Genomic DNA, 18,319 nt, shown 5'->3' with positions numbered 1-18,319 from the left:
CTGCCAGTGCTGAGCCCCTGTCAGCTCTGGCTGTGCCCTGCTGGTGTCCCTGAGCTGCCCTGGCAGTGCCCCAGCCCTGCTGGGCTGTGCACAGGAGCTGCTCCTGGCCAGAGCTGTCTCTCTGCAGCACTGCCCTTGCCAGGAGCTGCCTCTGGGCCAGGAGCCCGGCCCAGCTCAGCAGCACAGACACAGCACCAGGAGTTTAATGACCCTCTGGGGCTTTGGTGCTCTTTGCATCAGACTCAGTCCCTCAGAGTGTGCTCAAAAACTTCTCAGGGACTCAAAAGGGAGTGAAACACTGAAGTTTCTCATACTTAAAATAGATCCTTTTGAGGGACAGGACTGGAAAAGTATCCCCATGTTCCAGGTAAAGCAGAACACTGGAGGCAGTGATGACAGGTGGGGACAAGCAAGGGAAAGGTGTTTCTGGTGCTGAGCAAACCTGCACCTCTGTCTCTGCAGGCTGTCGTCATCCCCCGGCTGCCCCACCTGGCTGGCCCCTTCCTTTGCTGACAGCTCTGCCTCCTGCCTGCCTCTGCCTGCCCACACAAAGCTTTGGGCTGCTCCAGGCTTCTCCTGGGGGATGCGTTGCACCACATCCCTGCCCTGGCAGGGATATTCCTGTCTCCTGGTGTCCACTTTGGGCCTCCTCAGCTGCCCTTGCTGCCATTATATTTCTCAGGATCATTTAAATATGAAGCTCCAGCCTCTCTGAAACCACCCTTCAATCCCTCTCAGGCTATTCCTGTTCTGTCCTCAGTCTCCACACCACTGAGCCCAGAGCCATCAGCCTCTCCCTGCTGGTTATGTGATGACGCCTCCAAACCTCATCTTGGGAGATGTTTGGGTCCTCTCCAAGATGTGTGAAAATGGAAAAATAGTGGTCAAAGTTACGTTCTTCCAAATCTTGCAGTGATAGAACAAGGCTCAATATCTCTAAACTGAATGAGGGTGGATTTACATTTGTTAGAAAGATGAAATATTTTACAGTTATGAGAGAGGCACGAAACTGCAACTGCTTTTCCAGATAAGTGAATGCCCCATCCTAGGAATTGTCCATGAGCAGGAGCTTTGTGCAACCTGACCCAGTGAAACAACCTCATCCCCAAGGACAGAATTCCTGTTGTGTGGGTTCTCTGATGTGCTGGGTGCCCTCACAACACTTCTGGCCAGAATGTCTGCTGAGGGCAGCCAGGCTGCTGCAGGGGCAGTGACCTCACAGCCATCACCATGGCAGCCCTGTGCCCTGGGCCTGGCTCTCCCCTTTCCTCTGCCCCTGCCTTGTCTCTGCTGGCATGAAGAGTTTTGTCACTCATATCTTGTCCCCAAGGTGCTGGGGCCAATGGCTTCCCAGGCAGGCTCCTGGAGCAGAAGTGGCTTTTCAGAGCCCAGGCAGAAATGAGCCCTGAGGCAGCAGCTCTGCAGTGCTGGCCACCAGGCCAGGCTGCCAAGGGAGGCTTCTGGCCATGGCCTGCAAGCAGCTGCTGCTGCCAAGGTGCCTTTGGTGCCTCAGGCTCTGCCTGGCACAGCTCCCAGCATGGCACTCTGCCCTTGTGCCCGAGCCCTTCCCTGTGCTGGGGCTGGCCTGGGGCTTTTCCTGCAGCGGGACCTGCCCTGCTCCTGGCACAGGAAAGGCAGTTCCTGCTGGAGCAGGAGGCTCTGCCTGCAATGGGCTCCAACAACTCCAGCAAGGCTCTGTTGACATCAAAATTGCTTCCTAGAGCACTACATTCTAATAATTGTTATAGCTCCTATACTGTGGAGTAAATAACTTTTTTTTTTTAATTTAATCTGTGGTGCAAACAAACCATTCTGTCAAATCATGATCAGAATCAATCAGAGCTATATTTATGTAAATTTATCTAGAATTCCATCGATAATCCTGGGGGACAAATTACATTAAGGTTCAATTCTAACCTGTCCAATCTTTTACACTTTTGACAAAGTCTGGGGCTGGGATTGGATCCAGCTACTCCCACTCTCCTGTACTAAAATAAATTTTGGAAGTCTAGGGGCCCTGCAGGAGTTTGAGGATCCATCCAGGTGGCTGTTGGGTGGCATTTCTCCATCTCATGACTCATCAGGAGTTTCTCCAATAAAGAAATAAAGTTTTTGCCTGAAGCTCCCACTGTGCCTATGACAGGAACACCTGTGAGTGTCTGGGACATCCCGGCTCTTTGGCAGCCTGGGGACTCCGGGGATGTCACCGTGAAGCCCTCGTGAGTGCCTGTGACAGATTGGTGCCTTTGCAGCCCAAGGTGCCCTGGGATGTCATCATGGAATGGCTGTGACTGCCTCTGACCACACGGCTCTTTATCATCCCCAGAAACCCCTGGGGGGTGTCCATGGAGCCCCTGTCTCTGCCTGTGACATTCCAGCACTTGAACAGCCTGGAGACTCTTGGAAAGTCCCCATGGAATCCTTCTGAGAGCCTGTGACAAATCTGATCCTTAGCAGGCAACCATCACCAGCCCCCTGTTGCTATGGGTCATGGGATCCCAGATCCACAGAATTGGCTGAGCTGGGAGGGACCCATCAGGATCCAGGAGTCCAACTGCTGGCCCTGCACAGGACACCCCAACAATGCCAGCCTGAGCCTGGCAGCGCTGTCCAAACGCTGCTGGAACTCAGAGAGCCCTGGAGCTGGGAGCCTTCCCTGGGGAGCCTGGGCAGTGCCCCAGCAGCCTCTGGGGAAAAACCTTTTCCTGAGATCCAAGCTGAGCCTGCCCCGACTCAGCTGCAGCTGTTCCCTCCAGTCCTGTCCCTGGGCACCAGAGGGAAGAGGTTCCCACAGCCCCAGCCAGGGACCTGCTCCCAAGGCTGTTGCCATGGCCACCAGGGCTGGGACCAGCTGGGATGCTCGGTTTCCACGGGCTGGGGTTTAGGAATGGGATTCCTCAATTTCCTGCTCCCGCTAAAACCACTCTGCTGCTCGCTGCCCTCCCACCTCCCATGGAAAGCACAAAAGGCAAAGATCCTGGCCTGGGATAAGAGCAATTTATTGGGAACAGCAACGAGATAAAGAACAAACAGGAACAGAAACAATATTGACAACAGAAGGGTTTTTAAAAAGGGAAAACTACAACACAACGGTATCTTCCCAGCCATAATTTTCTCCTGCCTGGTAAGCACACCCTTCTCCTCAGGGAGAGATAGAGAGAGAGAGTTCCTTTCCTGCCCCTGGCAATGACGTGAGGTCGGAGTGAATGTAATGACACAGCCCTGGCCAGACCCTCATGTTCTTCAGGCTCACATCATGTCATTGGCAGGGGCAGGAAAACAAACAGGTGTCTTCCCAGCATGGATCACAGTGAACACGTATCACCAGGGTCCTTACAAACATGGTTCTCCCATGGGGGATGAAGTTGGAGCAGTGTCCAAAGCTCTTCCTGCAGTTGCAGCATTTGCATGTCTTCCCTTATTGGTGACTGTGTTGGTGTCTGCTCAAATGAGAGCTCTGTCTGAAGCTCTTCCCACCCTGGGGACACTTGTAAGGCCTCTCCCCAGTGTGGATGCGCCGGTGTCTGATGAGATTGGAGTTGCTGTTGAAGCCTTTCCCGCAGTCAGAGCAGTGGAAGGGCCTCTCATCTGTGTGAATCCGCTCATGCAGGAGGAGATTGGAGCTGGTCTGAAACCTCTTCTGACACTGGGGACACTCATAGGGCCTCTCCCCAGTGTGGATGCGTTGGTGCCTGACGAGTTCTGAGCTGTAGCTGAAGCCCTTCCCACATTCCCCACACTCGTAGGCCCATTCCCCGGTGTCGATCATCTGGTGGCGGATCAGGGTGCTGCTCTGCCTGAAGCTCTTCCCACACTCCAAGCACTTGTGTGGCTTCTCCCCATCATGAAGCTGCTCCTGGACCACCAGCTCCGATCCCTGGCTGAAGCTCTGTCCACCTTCCTGGCACAGGGTGGGTCTTTCCTCCTCAGAGCACCCTGGGCTGGGTTTGGTGGCCCTCATCCCTTGGGCTTTACCTCCCTGTTCGATTCCTGTGCCATGGAGTCCTTCAAAACTGCTTCTTCCACGAGGTTCTGCTGTGGAGATTTGTCCTCTCCGGTCTCCGTCCTCAGCTTCCTGTCTGGGGGACGAAGGACAAATAGTGGATGGGCTTTGCCTCCGTGCCAGAGAGAAAGGGAACGAGATACATCCAGTGCATCCCCAGCAGGATGGCCAAGGCAGAGGGGTTGTCCTGCAGCTACGGGCCATGCAGAGCTGGGAGATGGAGCCAGAGAGAGAGAGAAAGAGGCACTGACTTCCTCCTCACCTACCTGGTGGTCCTGGGACATCTTCCTCTTCCTCGCAGCCTTCTTCTCCATCTGGCAGTGGTTTGGGGATGTAAAATTCTGTTTTGGGAGGAAAACAAGAGATTAATGCATTGAGTTTTATACAGGTTTGAGGGCAAACCAGGAGGAGAGTCTAAGCCAGAATTATAGTTTAAGAAGAAAATTAAGATCAAGGCAATGATACAGAAACACTGCCTTAAACAGACAGAGTCCGGATATAACCTGCCACCCTGTTGGTCAGGGTGGTGGGAGTAGTCCCATTAAATGGTGACTGCAGTCCTGTTGCAGTGATGATCGTGATTCTGTCAAAGCAGTGATCCTGTAGAAGGGTCTGGTCCTCCTCTGAAGGTCCAGTAGTGGTGATGGAGCTCTTGTCCTCTGGGAATCCAGTAGCCAAGGTGCTCCTGGTGCTGTAAGTCTCAGCTTATATCCAGGTAGGAATGGTTGGCTCCTCCCCCTGGGCGGAGCATCCCACAATGGGATGATGTCATTTTACCAGTCCTGCAGGGACATTTAATGGCCCATTCACAGAAGAGAGCCCTGGAGGGCGTTATCAGGGCTGAGTGATGGAAGAGATAAAGAACACTGCCCCGCCTGTTTATAACAGTTTCTAAAGGTGGTGATTGAAAACATGCATTTGGTTACATCTTGGACTGCAACCTGAAACAGTGGGGTAATCCCTGCTTGGGGGGTGAACACCACCCCCCCTACCCAAACTGGCTCAGGTGTCAAACCCCCACCCCGGGAAGGCCTCACAAACAGGGGACAATGTCACACTTGCCCCAACCCAGGGGAGGTCTCTGTCCCTGTCACTCTCTTGCCCTCTCCCTTTTTTCTCTTTTATTCCGTCTCTCTCTACCTCACATTGACTGTTCAATAAAATCCACTTTGCATTTGGCCTCGTTAGCACCTTAACTGGGGCAGAGGAATCTCTAACAATTTTATTAACCAGATTGTGTACAATATTTTGGCACAGTGAGTTCAGGCACTGTTCTCTGACCTTGACAACAGCATGGTTCCGTCCTCTGTGGAAGGGGGGCTCTTTCTTTCCAGAGAACTGAAATAAATGGGCAGGAGATCTTTCTCCCTTTTTAATGCCTTTATTAAGAAGAATAAGCTCAGGTGAGGAGAAATCGACGGGTCGCGCCCACACCGCCATTGCTCCCAGGCGTGGCACGAAGAAGGAGGATGATGCAGCTTTGTCCACTGGTCTGCAGACAGAGCTGGGGACTCTGTCCTCACGGGAGAGTTGTGGAGCCCTTTGCTTGTTTGTTTAACACTCCGGGATGTCTTCTTAATCAGTATCTTTTCAGGTTAGGGTGAGAAACAAAAAGGTTCAAGCAGGTACGGGACTATGCTCCCATCCTTAAGACGTTACTTAAGTCACTTGTTGGCTCGTGATTTTAGGGGTTTTTCTTGTAAAAACTGTAAAACTTTAAAAGCCCAGGGTGCACTGCATTTCTTATTTGCATACTGGCTCGGATGTCACTCCTATTTTCTTTACCTGGGAGGGTCTGTCCTGATGTGTTCTTGGCAAACGGTCAGCATCAGGGGAACAATAGTTAATTACCAGCCATTGACGGGTGATTAAGGACTTTTTCTTTGGCAGCACACCCAAAGAAGTCTGACTGGTTTGACTAATTTTTTTTAACTCTGAAACTTAAAATAAAATACAACTTTCTATTCATAACAAGAACCTCTTGGAAACTTGGATGCAAATTCCTCTGAGCAACTTGTGGGAGAGCTGATGAGGAAAATGGCTGTTGTGGGTGGCCAGTGTAAAGAAAATATATTGTTGTCCATCTTTGAAACATTTGTTAAATCACTGGAGGAATGTGAGCAAATGATACCAGTGAGGCTGACAAGGTTCATTCACCCCAAGGTGAGGAACACAATGCTGCTAGAAGTGCCCAGCTCAAGGAGCTAAATTCCCAAATAACTCCCAAATTCAGAGGCTTGGGGACTTTGCCAAATGTGAGAACCATTATTCTCTTCCTACCTGTCACACTCATGACAGCTCCACAGTGCTTTCCCTTCCTTTTAATAATCTGTATTGGGCCACATTTCCACTTTTCTTTTTTGGGAAACTGCCAGCAGCTGAGCTGGAGCTGTACAGGAACTGATGAAACTTGGAATTGCCACAGAATTTCTTCTATTGTTGGTTTATTAATCTTTGGGATTTATTTGTTTTCTCCTCTCATGTGACTTGTGAGAAAATCAAATCTTCATCCAAGTGATTTATGCAGCGTTAAATTTAATTCCTGCCAAGTTTATTTTGTCCAGTGCCCAGGGGATGCTGAAGGGGTCTCTGCGCCTCTCGCCCAGGGCCATGCTTGGGAGGGGCATGGGAGGGTTGTCCCTGTCCCTGTCACCCCAGGCCATTCCCCAGTGGGTCTCCATTATTCTCAGCCCAGGAAGTGGGGTGCTCACCCCAGGGTGCCAAGGGGATGGCAGCCCAGTCTCTGTCCCTCTCAGCCCAGGGGATGCTTGGGGCAGTCTCCATCCCTCTTGCCTCAGGGAATGCTTGTGCAGGGCTGGGGAGCAGGGGCTCTGTGTTCCTCTCACCACTGAGGGTGCTCGGGGCTGGGGAGGCTCTCCGACCTTCTCATCCCTGGGGAGGCCGGGGGGGTCTCTGTCCCTGTCAGCCCTGGTGTGACCCCACCCAAACATCATCGAGGTCAGAGGGATAGAGACACCCCCAAACCCCCAGAAGGGCTAGACCTGGGATCATGCTCGTACCCCCATTTTTCTGTTTAGCCCAGAAATGAGTTCTGCACCTTTAAGGCTGGTTCTGAGCGCGAAGGGAGGAAGGAAGAAGCGAGAAGTTTGTTTTAGAAACTAAACTCAATTCTCCACATTCCGGCTCCTGGACAGACAGCTGGCGGGGTGGGGCTCTCCTTTGCTTTTAGTTAGTTTTTAGCTCTCTGAGGCAGATAAGTTCCCTAGACTGTGATTTTTCTTTTTCTTTGGAGCTGTTTATACCTGCTCTGGATTGAAAACCCAGAAGGGCACTGGCAGCTCGTAACTCTGACCCATTGGGCTGAGCCTGGTCCGTGGCATTTACAGTGCTGGATAAACTGATAAGAGACTGAGTGAGCTGAGCTACAGCCCAGGGAGGGACTTTCTGAGTTTGTCATCTCTCTTGGAGCAGCAAGAGGTTTTATTGTTTAATATTGGTCAATTCTTGCTGGCTGGTGAATACTTTCCTTGTTAAATAAACAGATTTTTCCACTTTTATCCAAGGAGATATTTTCCAGATCTGGTTGGAGGAGGAGCCACTTGAATTTGCTGTCTCGTGGAAACCACTTTGGAGGTTCTCTCCCAAATCTGCCCTAAACAGGAGAGGGCAGTGGGGAGAGGGGGAGCCCAAAGTGGCTGGTAGCGTGGAGGCTGGAGAGGGTGACCCTGGGACCCCAAAACCCCCCAGCATCCCTAAGCAGGATCCTGGAGAGGGGGGATCCCCACGACCCATGGGATCCTAAGCAGCCATGACAGGAGGCACCACCAGAACCCCAGAGGGATGAGACTGGAAATGGGACACTCCTGGTGGCTTTTTTGATTCACTTTTGCTTTTTGAAGGTTTTTATGGACACCAGGTGACTTCTAGAGATGGACTTGGGTGGAAGAACCTTAAGACTCCTGGTGCTCATCCCTTGTTTTTCCCCAAACCAGGATTTCCCATTCCCAAACCTTGGCCCAATGCAGGAGAATACTGCAAGGAAGAGGAAGATGCCCAGAGACACTCAGGCAGGTGAGGAGGAAGTCAGTGCCCCTTTCCCCCTCTCTCCTGCTCCATCTCCCAGCCCAGCACGGCCTCTGGCTGCAGGACAACCCCACTGCCAATGCCATCCTGCTGGGGATGCACTGGGGGATCTCCTGCCCCTTCCCTCTGGCACGGAGGCACATTCACAGGCTCTGGGGCAGGAGGGGGAACCGCGGGCGCTTTGGGGTGCGTGGCTCGGCTGCCCCCGGCGCGGTTCCCCTGAGCCCCCGGCGCGGCTCCGCCAGGCCCCCCCACCACGGCACTGGCCGGAGGTTCTTTAACAGAAATGCTGGTAAATTGACCATCTGGAATGACACTAAATGCAATTTCAAGAAGCCGCTGGTTTGCTGGGCAAATTGCTGAATTCCACATTGTTGTTTCTTTCAGTAAAACTGCACTTTAAAATGTCTAAGTAAATTTATGCTTGCATAAAATTTGTGGCTGCCATGGGCTTCTCTCAAAACTAGTTTACATAAAAACATGACATACTTATTACATCCTTTGAATCCCTCCAGTAAATCCTTCACACTATTATTTCAATTGCAGATTGTTCAACTTTTCTGTGACTTTTTTTCCATTAATAGCATCAGAATAAGTTAAATTTTGTTGTATGTATAACTTTTAAGGATATTAATTTTTGATTCCATGATGTTTAATTTAATGCAAATTCAGGGTTGACAAGGCTAAGCAAGGTTAAGCATTGTTATTGTTAGATTTGAGCAATGTCAAGTTAAATTCCATTAATTTGAACTCCTGTTGTTCTGGATTGAGAGATAATGTGTGTATTGTATTTGCCATCTGTCAGAGGTAGGGCAGTTATCTTCTGCTAATTGGGCAGTTTACTTTATCTCTTCAACAAATCAGTCCTCCCTTTGGGGAGATATCTTTTGTTAATGGGCCATTGAGTGTCACTGCATGACTGATAAAAATTACATCATCCCACTGCGAGGTGCTCTGCCCAGAGGGAGGAGCCACGCAGTGCAGACATGGAATTGACCACAAGAAATGTCATTGTCTGTGCCATTTCTCATTTTGTTTCTCTCCATCTCCCCCTTGGCATTGACATAGACTCTGTCAAAGACGAGCCGCCTTCTCAGTGGCTTTAAAGAAACTAAAGGATCTCCCAGCAGAGTTTTCTGCAGAGATGCCCTTTGGTTGCCTTCTCTGGAGCTGCAACAGCAATGTCTGTGTGCAGAGCTGGGGCAGATCAGTGCTGGCCCAGCAGCTGTGCCCAGCAGCAGCAGTAGCAGCACTTGATGTTGCCAGTGCTGCTGCCGTGGCCCTGCCCCGCTGCCCTGGTGGCCCTGGTGTTGCTGCAGGGCCTGAGTGCTCTCGGGGCCGGGCACAGTCCTGGGGGTGGCAGTGCCGGGGCTGCAGCAGGGACAGGCCATGGGCACTGCTGGGGCAGCGCTGACGCCTCAGGCCAGGCCCTGGGGGCTCCAGGCTCCTTGCCCGGGCTCTCTGAAGAACACGGCCAGGCCAATGCTCAGCACAGAAAAGCCCCAGGGTGAGCAGCCCCAGGCTGGCCGTGGGCAGGCTGGGGGCAAACAGCATGGCTGGGGCTCTGCAAGGGCCCTGGGGGAGACGGGAGGGAGCAGCAGAGCAGGGGCTGATCCATCCCCAGTGCGCTGCACAGCCCAGGGCAGCGTCCCAGAGCATCCTCATGGAGCTGCCAACAACATCCCCCCTCTGCAGCCCTGGCCTCTCCCCCAGCTCACAGAGGTGCCCCATCCTTGCAGGCACAGCCATGGCAGCACTGGCTCAGGAGCCCCTGTTTGCATTGCACAGAGCAGGCAGGAGCACCCCCAGGCTGCTGCTGTGGGGATATGAACCTGAGGGAGCACAAATGCCATCAGCCCCTGGGGCCAGCAAGGGCTGGGGGACACCAGGGAAACCACTCAGCTTTGTCCTGGCCTCTGCAGTCAGCCAGAAAGTTTGTTCCTATCAGCTGGGAGTTTCCTGTCCCGCTGCAGACGCTGTTGCTCAGAGCCAGGGCTGCCTGGCAGCCACCCCCAAACTGCCCTGAGCATTTCCTTTGCTTCAACTTTGCTTTCTTTACTCTTCCTCTTACAAATTTCTTCCTCTTGCCCACCCCTCTTCCCTCCTCTGCAAACTGCCCATCCCCATTTGCCCTTTCCTCTCTGGCCCCACTCCCCAGTGTAGTTCCTGACTTGGCACCATGGGAACATCCCTTGGGGAGCAGGATCATCCTCCAAGTGCTGCAGGAATTGTCTGCAGGCTCCTGCAGTGCCTGGTGCTGCTCCCTTGCCAGAGGCACCGCAGGCCAGGGGGGCACATCTGGGCTGCTGTGTCTGCCTGTGGGGTTCCCTGTTCTGGGCAATGAGGACGAGCTGCAGAGGGGAACCTGGGGAACCCAACCCAGGCCACAGTGACCTGGATCATCCATGTCCTTGATGGGCTTTGAGGCTGGGAGGAGAAGCTGAGGCACCTGGGCTCCTGGAGCTTCTGAAGAGGAGGCCCAGGGCTCATCCTGCAACTGCTCCAAGGATGGTTTCAGAGAATCCCAGAACCAGCAAGGTTGGAAAAGACCTTGGACATCATCAAGTGCAACCTGTGCCCTGACACTGCCTTGTCTCCCCGGAGCCTCCTCTTCTCCATAACAAACGAACTGAGTTCCCTCACCTGCTTCTCACAGGACTTGTGCTGCAGACCCCTCACCAGCCTTGTTGCCCTTCTCTGGACATGCTCCATATCCTTCCTAAATTGGGGGGCCCAGAACTGGACACAGCACTCGAGGTGCTGCCCAACCCGCGCCCAGCACAGGAGAAGAATCACTGCCCTGCTCCCGCTGGCCACACCATTCCTGATCCAGGCCAGGAGCCATTGGCCTTCTTGGCCACCTGCGCACACTGCTGCCTCATGTCCAGCCTGCTGTCCATCAGTCCCTGCAGGTCCCTTTCTGCCTGGCTGCTGTCCAGCCACTCTGTCCCCAGCCTGTAGTGCTGCAGGGGTTGTTGTGGCCAAAGTGCAGGAGCCGGCACTGGGACTTGTTAAACCTCACCTTGTTGGATTTGTTTCCTGGATCCAGCCTGTCCAGGGCCCTGTGCAGAGCCCTCCCACCCTCCAGCAGATCCACACTCACACCCAGCTTGGTGTCACCACAGTTCCTTGAGGCCCCAGAGTGTGCCAATGGTCTCCATGATTCCATGAGGCCTCGCAGTGTCACAATGTCCCTTTGGTTCCATGGAACCCCTTGGTGTCACAAACTCCCTTGGATCCTTGGGTCCCGCAGTGTCACAATGGCGCCGTGGTCCCCCAAGGCCCTGCAGTGTCCCAGTGGATCCTTGGTTCCATGAGGTCTGGCAGTGCAGCAACGCTCTCCTTGGTTCCCACAGTCTTTTATACCTCTCACTGTCAGATAATAGAAGGACACCTGGCAGATGAAGGGGAGTGGGAGTAGATATCTACTCGAGGAGGGAATAATAAAAATTCCTTCTGGCCCCCACTCCCCAGCCAGGTGCCACTTCAGAACAGCTATGAGCCCCTGGATCTGGAGAGTCAGCCACATGATTTAGAAGAAAATTATCTGCCCAGTGAGCCTCCCAAATTATGATTCATGTCTGAGAAGGATTACCACCTGTAACATCAAAAAGGAAAGAAGTATAATCGTGGTGAGTGACTCCCTTCTGAGGGGAACAGAGGCCCCATATATGAACCGGACCCACCCCACAGAGAGGTCTGCTGCCTCCCTGGGGCCTGGGTACAGGATATCACTGAGAGACTGCTTGGGCTGATTCAGCTCTCTGATTATTGCCCACTGCTGATACTCCAGGCTGGCAGTGATGAGATTGAAAAGAGGAGTGTCAGGACAATTAAAAGGGACTTTGGGGCATTGGGTCAGATGATTAATAGGACAGAGGCACAAGTAGTCTTTTCCTCAGTCCCTTTGGAGGCTAAGAAGAGCAGTGAAAGGAATAGAAGAGCTCAAATTATTAACAAGTGGCTTAAGAGTTGATGTTGAATTTTGAATGCAGAATTTTGATTATGGGGCAACTTTTACTGTACTTGGCCTGCTGCAACCAGATGGGCTCCATCTCTCTGTTAAGAAGCAGCAGGTTTGTAGCTATGAACTGGCAGAACTTGTTGAGAGAGCTTTAAACTAGGTCTGAAGGGGGAAGGGGATGCAGCTGGGCTGTCTGGAAGCAGGCCCAATGGCTGAGTGAGCCTGAATTAGGGGTGAAATCAGCAGCCCAGCTGAGGCGCATGGATACCAGTGCACGCAGCATGGGTAACAAACAGGAAGAGCTGGAGGCCATGGCCCAGCAGCAGAGCTGTGGTGTAATTGCCATAATGGAAATGTGGTGGGATGACTCACATGGCTGGAGTGCTGCACTGGATGGCTAGAAACTGTTCAGAAGAGATAAAAAAAAAAGACAAGAGGTGGAGGAGTGGCCCTTTATATTAGGGAGGGCTTTGATGCTATGGATGTTGAAAGTAATGATGAAGTTGAATGCCCGTGGGTGAGAATTAGGGGGAAGGCCAACAAGGCTGACATCCTACTGGGAGCCTGTTATCGTCCACCCAGCCTGGAAGAAGAGGTGGACAACTCATTCTGTAAGCAGCTAGAGAATGTGTCTGGATCATCAGCCCTTGTTCTTGTAGCTGACTTCAATTTGCCCGACATTTGCTGGGAACTTAATACAGAAGAAAAAAGGCAGTCCAGGAAATTTTTAGAGTGTGTGGAGGACAACTTTTTGTCACAGCTGGTGAGTGAGCCCACCAGGGGAGGTGCTGTGTTAGATCTTGTTGTTTGCAAATAGAGATGGGAGATGTGGTGGTTGGAAGCCACTTGGGGCAGGGTGATCACAAGATTATAAAATTCTTGATATTTGGTGAAGTCAGGAGGAACATTAATAAGACTTTTATACTAGACTTTCAGAGAGCAGACTTTGGCCTATTTAGGAGGCTTATTCAAAGAGTTCCTTGGGAAGCAGCCCTTAAATGCAAGGGGGGTTCAGAAAAGGTGGATATGCTTCAAAACAGAGACCTTGAGGGCACAGGAACAGACTGTCCCTGTGTGCTGAAAGATGAGGCGACGAGGCAATCGCCCAGCCGGGATGGGGAGGGAGGTTTTGGAGGACCTTAAGAATAAAAAGAGGATGAATCATCTTTGGAAGGAGGGTCAGGTCTCTCAGGAAATATATAAGAGGGCTTCTAGAGCATATAGGAAAAAAATCAGGGAGGCCAAAGCTCATTTTGAATTTAAAATGGCGACTTCTGTAAAGGATAATAAAAAATGTTTTTACAAGTATATTAATGGTAAAAGGAAGGGTAAGACCAACCTCTGTTCTATACTGGATGAGGGAGGGAACTTAGCAACTGCAGATGAGGAGAGGGCAGAAGTGCTTAACACAGTCTTTGCCTCAGTCTTTGGTGGAAGACAGCTTGTCCCCAGGACAACTGTCCTCTTGGGTTGGTTGATGGTGCCAGGGAACAGAATGGTCCCCCCATTATCCAAGAGAAGGCAGTCAGAGAACTGCTGAGCTGCTTGGATGTTCATAATCCATGGAACCAGAAGGGATCCACCCCAGGGTGATGAGGAAGCTGTCAGATGAGCCTGCCAAGCCACCCTCCATCATTTACCAGCAGTCCTGGCTCACTGGGGAGGTTCCAGATGACTGGAAGCTGCCCAATGTGACACCCATTCACAACAAGGGTGGGAAGGAGGATCCTGGTAATTACAGGCCAGTCAGCCTGACCTCAGCACCTGGTGAGGTGATGGAACAGTTTGTACTGAGTGTCATCACCCAGCACTTACAGCATGGCCAGGGTATCAGACCCAGCCAGCAGGGGTTCAGGAGGGGTAGGTGGTGTTTGACCAACCTGGTCTCTTTTTATGACCAGGTGACCCTCCTGGTGGATGCAGGACAGGCTGTGGATGTGTCTATTTGGACTCCAGCAAGGCCTTTGGCTCTGTCTCCCACAGCTCACTCCTGGAAAAGCTGCAGCCCAGGGCTGGGAGAGGAGCACTCTGTGCTGGGTTCAGAACTGGCTGCATGGCCGGCCCAGAGAGTGCTGGTGAGCGCTGCTGCATCCAGCTGGCAGCCAGGCACCAGTGCTGTCCCTCAGGGCTCTGTGCTGGGGCCAGCTCTGTTTGATATTTTTATTGATGACATGGATGAGGGGATTGTGTCTTTCATTAGTAAATCTGCAGATGACACTGAGCTGGGAGTGTGTGTCCATCTGCTGGAAGATAGGCGGGCTCTGCAGGCAGATCTGGAATGGTTGGGTGATTGGGCAGAGTCCAATAAGATGAAGTTTAATAACTTCATGTCCCAAGTCCTGTATTTTGGTCACATAACCTCCTGCAATATTATAGGCTGGGGACAGAGTGGCTGGACAGCAGCCAGGCAGAAAGGGACCTGGGGGTACTGCTCGACAGCCAGCTGAACATGAGCCAGTAGTGTGCCCTGGTGGCCAAGAAGGCCAATGGCTCCTGGCCTGGATCAGGAATGGTGTGGCGAGCAGCAGCAGGGAGCTCATTCTTCCCCTGTACTCATTCACTGGTGATGCTGCATCTTGAATGCTGTGTCCAGTTCTGGGCTCCTCAGTTTAGGAAGGACATTGAGATGCTTGAGCACTTCCACAGGAGGGCAACAAGGCTGGTGAGGGGCTGGGAACACAAACCCTGTGAGGAACAACTGAGGGAGCTGGGGGTGTTTAGCCTGCAGAAAAGGAGACTCAGAGATATCCTATCAATCTCAACAACTTCCTGAAAGGTGGTTGTAGTCATGTGGGGGTTGGTCTCTTTCTCCAGGCAACAAGTGACAGAACCAGAGCACACGGTCTACAGCTATGCCAAGGAAAATATAGGCTAGATAGTAGGAAAAAGTTTTTCATGCAAAGAGTGATAAAGTACAGGAATGGTCTGCCCGGGGAGGTGGTGGAGTCACCATCCCAGGATGTGTTTAAAAAAAGATTGGATGTGGCACTCGCTGCCATGGTTTATTTGAGGCATCAAGGAATGAGTAGGACTCAATGATCTTAAAGGTCTCTTCCAACCCTGTGATTCTGTGATTTGGTGATTCTGTAACCAGGGGAGCATTATGACACCTCAGGGCCCCATGGAACCAAGGGAACATGGAACAGGTCTGGTTGGCTTGGCCTCCCAGGGGCCACCTGACAGGTCCAGCTGATCTTGGGATATCAAGGGCTGCCTCTCATCAGCTCCTGCAGCACTGGGACTCCATGATATCATTGCTATGGAAAAGAACCATCCGTCTTTTCAGGTGACCATAGCCAAAATTGGTACTCTCCCTAAAAAATTTCCTGTAGGCAAGGATATCTCCCAGAACAAAACCTGCCAGCTCTGGCTGGCCTTGGCCTCTGGTGATCACCTCTCATCTTCCCCTGAAACACTGCGGCTGTTCCTTCCTTCCGATGGAAAAGAATGAGCTTTCATGCCAAGGGCCATGGCCAAAATTAGAATTTGGCCTCCCAAATTCCGTATATCTAGGGATTGCTCCCAGACAAAAGCAGCCAGGACAGACAGGCCAGGCAGGCCCTGTCCTCTGGTGATTTTCTTAGACTCCAAACTGAATGTTTTCATTTTAAAACACCTTGGGCGGAGCCCCCAGAGATCTCCCAAAAAAGGGGTTTTGAGGCCTCAGGCCCATGACCACTCCATATGGAGAAAGGAGCTCTGTGCTCTGTGCTGATGTGGGGGTTTTGCATCATGGAAGTGATGTTCTAAGAGAAGCTGCTAGCAGATTCCTCTGGGTCTAATAAAAAAAAATCAGTAATAGCTTTGAGAATTGACAATCTGTTAAACCACTAAGGAAACTGTACATGACTCTGTAAAGACACATGTTGAAGATGAAAAAGCCTGGGAGGGTCTCTTTCCCTTCTGGCCAGCAAAGAGGTAACAAGGCTGGCCCAGCCCCCGTCTCAGCCGGGCCGGGCCGGGCGGCTCCTGCCGTGGGGCCGGGCCCCTTCCCAGGGAGCCCCCCAGGCCCCATCGGCTGCCGGGCAGGGCAGGGGAGGCCGCAGGGCCGAGGCCGGGCCGGGCCATGGCTGCGGTTGCCAACACCTGGGCGCTACCGAGCCCTGCCCCGCCGCCAGCCCGGGCCCAGCCAGGATCCACCAGGCCCCAGGAGCAGCCCCGGGCCGGGCCGGCTCGGCCAAGATTCTGCCACCCTTGGGGTTCACCCGCAAGCCCCGGGCAGGGGGAGGAGAAGCCATGGGCCCCAGCCGTGCTGCTGCTGTGCTCTGGCCTGGCTGCTGAGATCCTGGCCCTGCCCCAGCGCGGCCCATCCTGACACAGCCCCAGCGCAGCCGCTGCAGAAACCTCCATGGTAAAACAGCTCCGGCCACAAGGACCGAGCCCGGCCGGGGTCACGGAACCATCTGCAGGCCCCGGGAGAGATATTAACTCTGTCAGTGCTTCCATCCTCCCTCGAGGGAGAGAAAAGGACAAAGTGCAGGCACACAGAAGAGCAACATGAAGACACCGAGGTCAGTGAAGGGGAAGTTGAGTCCCAGATGGGAGGGATGAGGAAATGCCATAACCTTGGGACTGAAATCCTCTTGAAAAGCTATGGAAAAGGATGTAATTGATACATCAGACTCTCTTTTTCCCTATAACACATTGAAAAGTATGGGGAGATGACTTGTTCAGCAAAGGCCTCCATGCTAAAGTAAGCAAATGTTGAAGTAGCTGTGATCCCATGAGAAGTTTGTACAGAGAAAGAGAGAAGAGTGATGAGACCCCGTGCCTCAGGAGAGAAGAATAAAGATCTCTGTTCTCAGAGATGAAGATGATTTCAGAAACAGATTAAGAGAACCTTTGCTCTTAAACAGCTCATCTTTAAACTAATATCCCATAAGCTGACATGACCCATAAACACAGCGGTGGGAAAGGCTGTGAAAAAATGGGAGGGACTTCACAATTGTCCTGGGCAGCAGCTATTCATGGGATTTGGCAGCCATGAGAAGGACTGATTTCTTATGGAGAAGTCTCCATAGCATGACAGAGACACTCCTCTCCTAAAGTGAGCTGAAGAAAACTATTCTAGAGGTGGTAAACTGACTGAAAATTTTCAGTTTTGTCTCTTTACATTGGAAGAAGGAAATGGTTGTAGGGAGAGCAAAAGTGTTCTGAAAGTTCTGTTCTGATCCTTACAGCTCTTTCTTTTAGTTACTGTTAATAAACTTTGCCTTTCTCCTAATCATATCTCAGAGTAGGAAATGAGTAAGTATATCCTAGTCAGTGCATTGGAAATTAGCCAACACTGAACCAAAAAGACTAAGTGAGGCATTGGCCAAGAAATCTCAAATTGGCAAACCAAAACCACTACAGAAAACATCCTGATGGACTGCATGAGAGCAAAGAGAAATCAAGACACAGCCATGGTCTGTCAGGACTTGTTTCATCCTAATGAGCCCTGAGGTGCATTTGGAGCTGAGCCCTGGAACTTCAGGTCCTGAGAGAAGATTGCACAAACCTTTCCAGGACTCAGAGGAAAAACTCAAAGTGTCTCAAAGCATAAATGGATCCCACTGAGGTCCATCCCCAACACAGGCTCCTCATGGACCCCTTGGAGGAGACAATTGGAGGCCAGGATGGTACAAAAATCTCTCAAAGCCTCAGTGTGAGAAAGGAAATTCCAAAGTACCTTACAAACCTTGAGTACCTCAAGGTCTTAATGAGCCCCACTGAGTGTCAGTACAAAGCTCCCAAGGGACTTGTTAAAGCAGATAATTGGGGCCATGATGGCACAAACCTCTCACAGAGTCTGTATCAAAAGGGAAACCCCAAGGACCTTAAAATAACTGAAGTACCTTGAAGAATTAATGAGCCCCACTGAATGTTGTTACTGACAAAGCCTCTCCAGGGACTAATTACAGCAGATAATTGGAGGCCATGATTGCACAAACTTCTCAGAAAGTCAAGATGAAGCAAAACCCAAAGTCCTTTGAAAAACCTGCAGTCCCTGGGAGCATTCAGGAGCCCCCAGGGCCATTGCTGAGCAAGGCTCCCCAGGGACTCCTTCCAGCAGATCCTTGAGGCCACTGGGATGTGGGCTAGGGGGGGATGCTGAGGGCAGGACAAGGGGCTGACAGTGCCCAGCCTGGCTGGGGCTGTGCCAGGAGGCCCCAGGGCCTCAGGACAAGGTGTCTCCTCCCAGCCCTTGGTGGCACAGACCCTGCTGCTGTGCCCCAGGCCACCAAGACTTGGCTTCTCTTTGTCCCCACCTGGCATCAGTGCCTCCAGTTCTCTGCTCTGCCTGGGGCCTGGGGACACTTTCTCAG

General features: G+C 52.0%; 1 protein-coding gene and 1 pseudogene across 1 annotated transcript in view; one reads left to right on the top strand and one right to left on the bottom strand.

The window, feature by feature from the left end:
- The window catches only part of LOC135305990 (zinc finger protein 239-like), a 42,917-nt gene extending 37,056 nt beyond the window's left edge, over positions 1–5,861 (bottom strand). The window contains exons 1-4 of the mRNA XM_064429563.1: positions 5,855–5,861; positions 4,270–4,344; positions 3,976–4,079; positions 3,487–3,769 (exon numbers count right to left, since the gene is read on the bottom strand). Of these exons, the coding sequence (XP_064285633.1) occupies positions 3,487–3,769; positions 3,976–4,079; positions 4,270–4,344; positions 5,855–5,861 (469 nt within the window). The remainder of the gene's footprint in view (positions 1–3,486; positions 3,770–3,975; positions 4,080–4,269; positions 4,345–5,854) is intronic.
- The window catches only part of LOC135305609 (zinc finger protein 850-like), a 398,104-nt pseudogene that overhangs the window by 346,644 nt on the left and 33,141 nt on the right, over positions 1–18,319 (top strand).

Source organism: Passer domesticus, chromosome 8 (genome assembly GCF_036417665.1).
Source record: "Passer domesticus isolate bPasDom1 chromosome 8, bPasDom1.hap1, whole genome shotgun sequence".
In the NCBI taxonomy this organism is placed as follows: Eukaryota; Metazoa; Chordata; class Aves; order Passeriformes; family Passeridae; genus Passer; species Passer domesticus.
The sequence above is the reverse complement of the archived record's forward strand: the minus strand, read 5'-3'. Positions and strand labels throughout refer to the sequence as shown.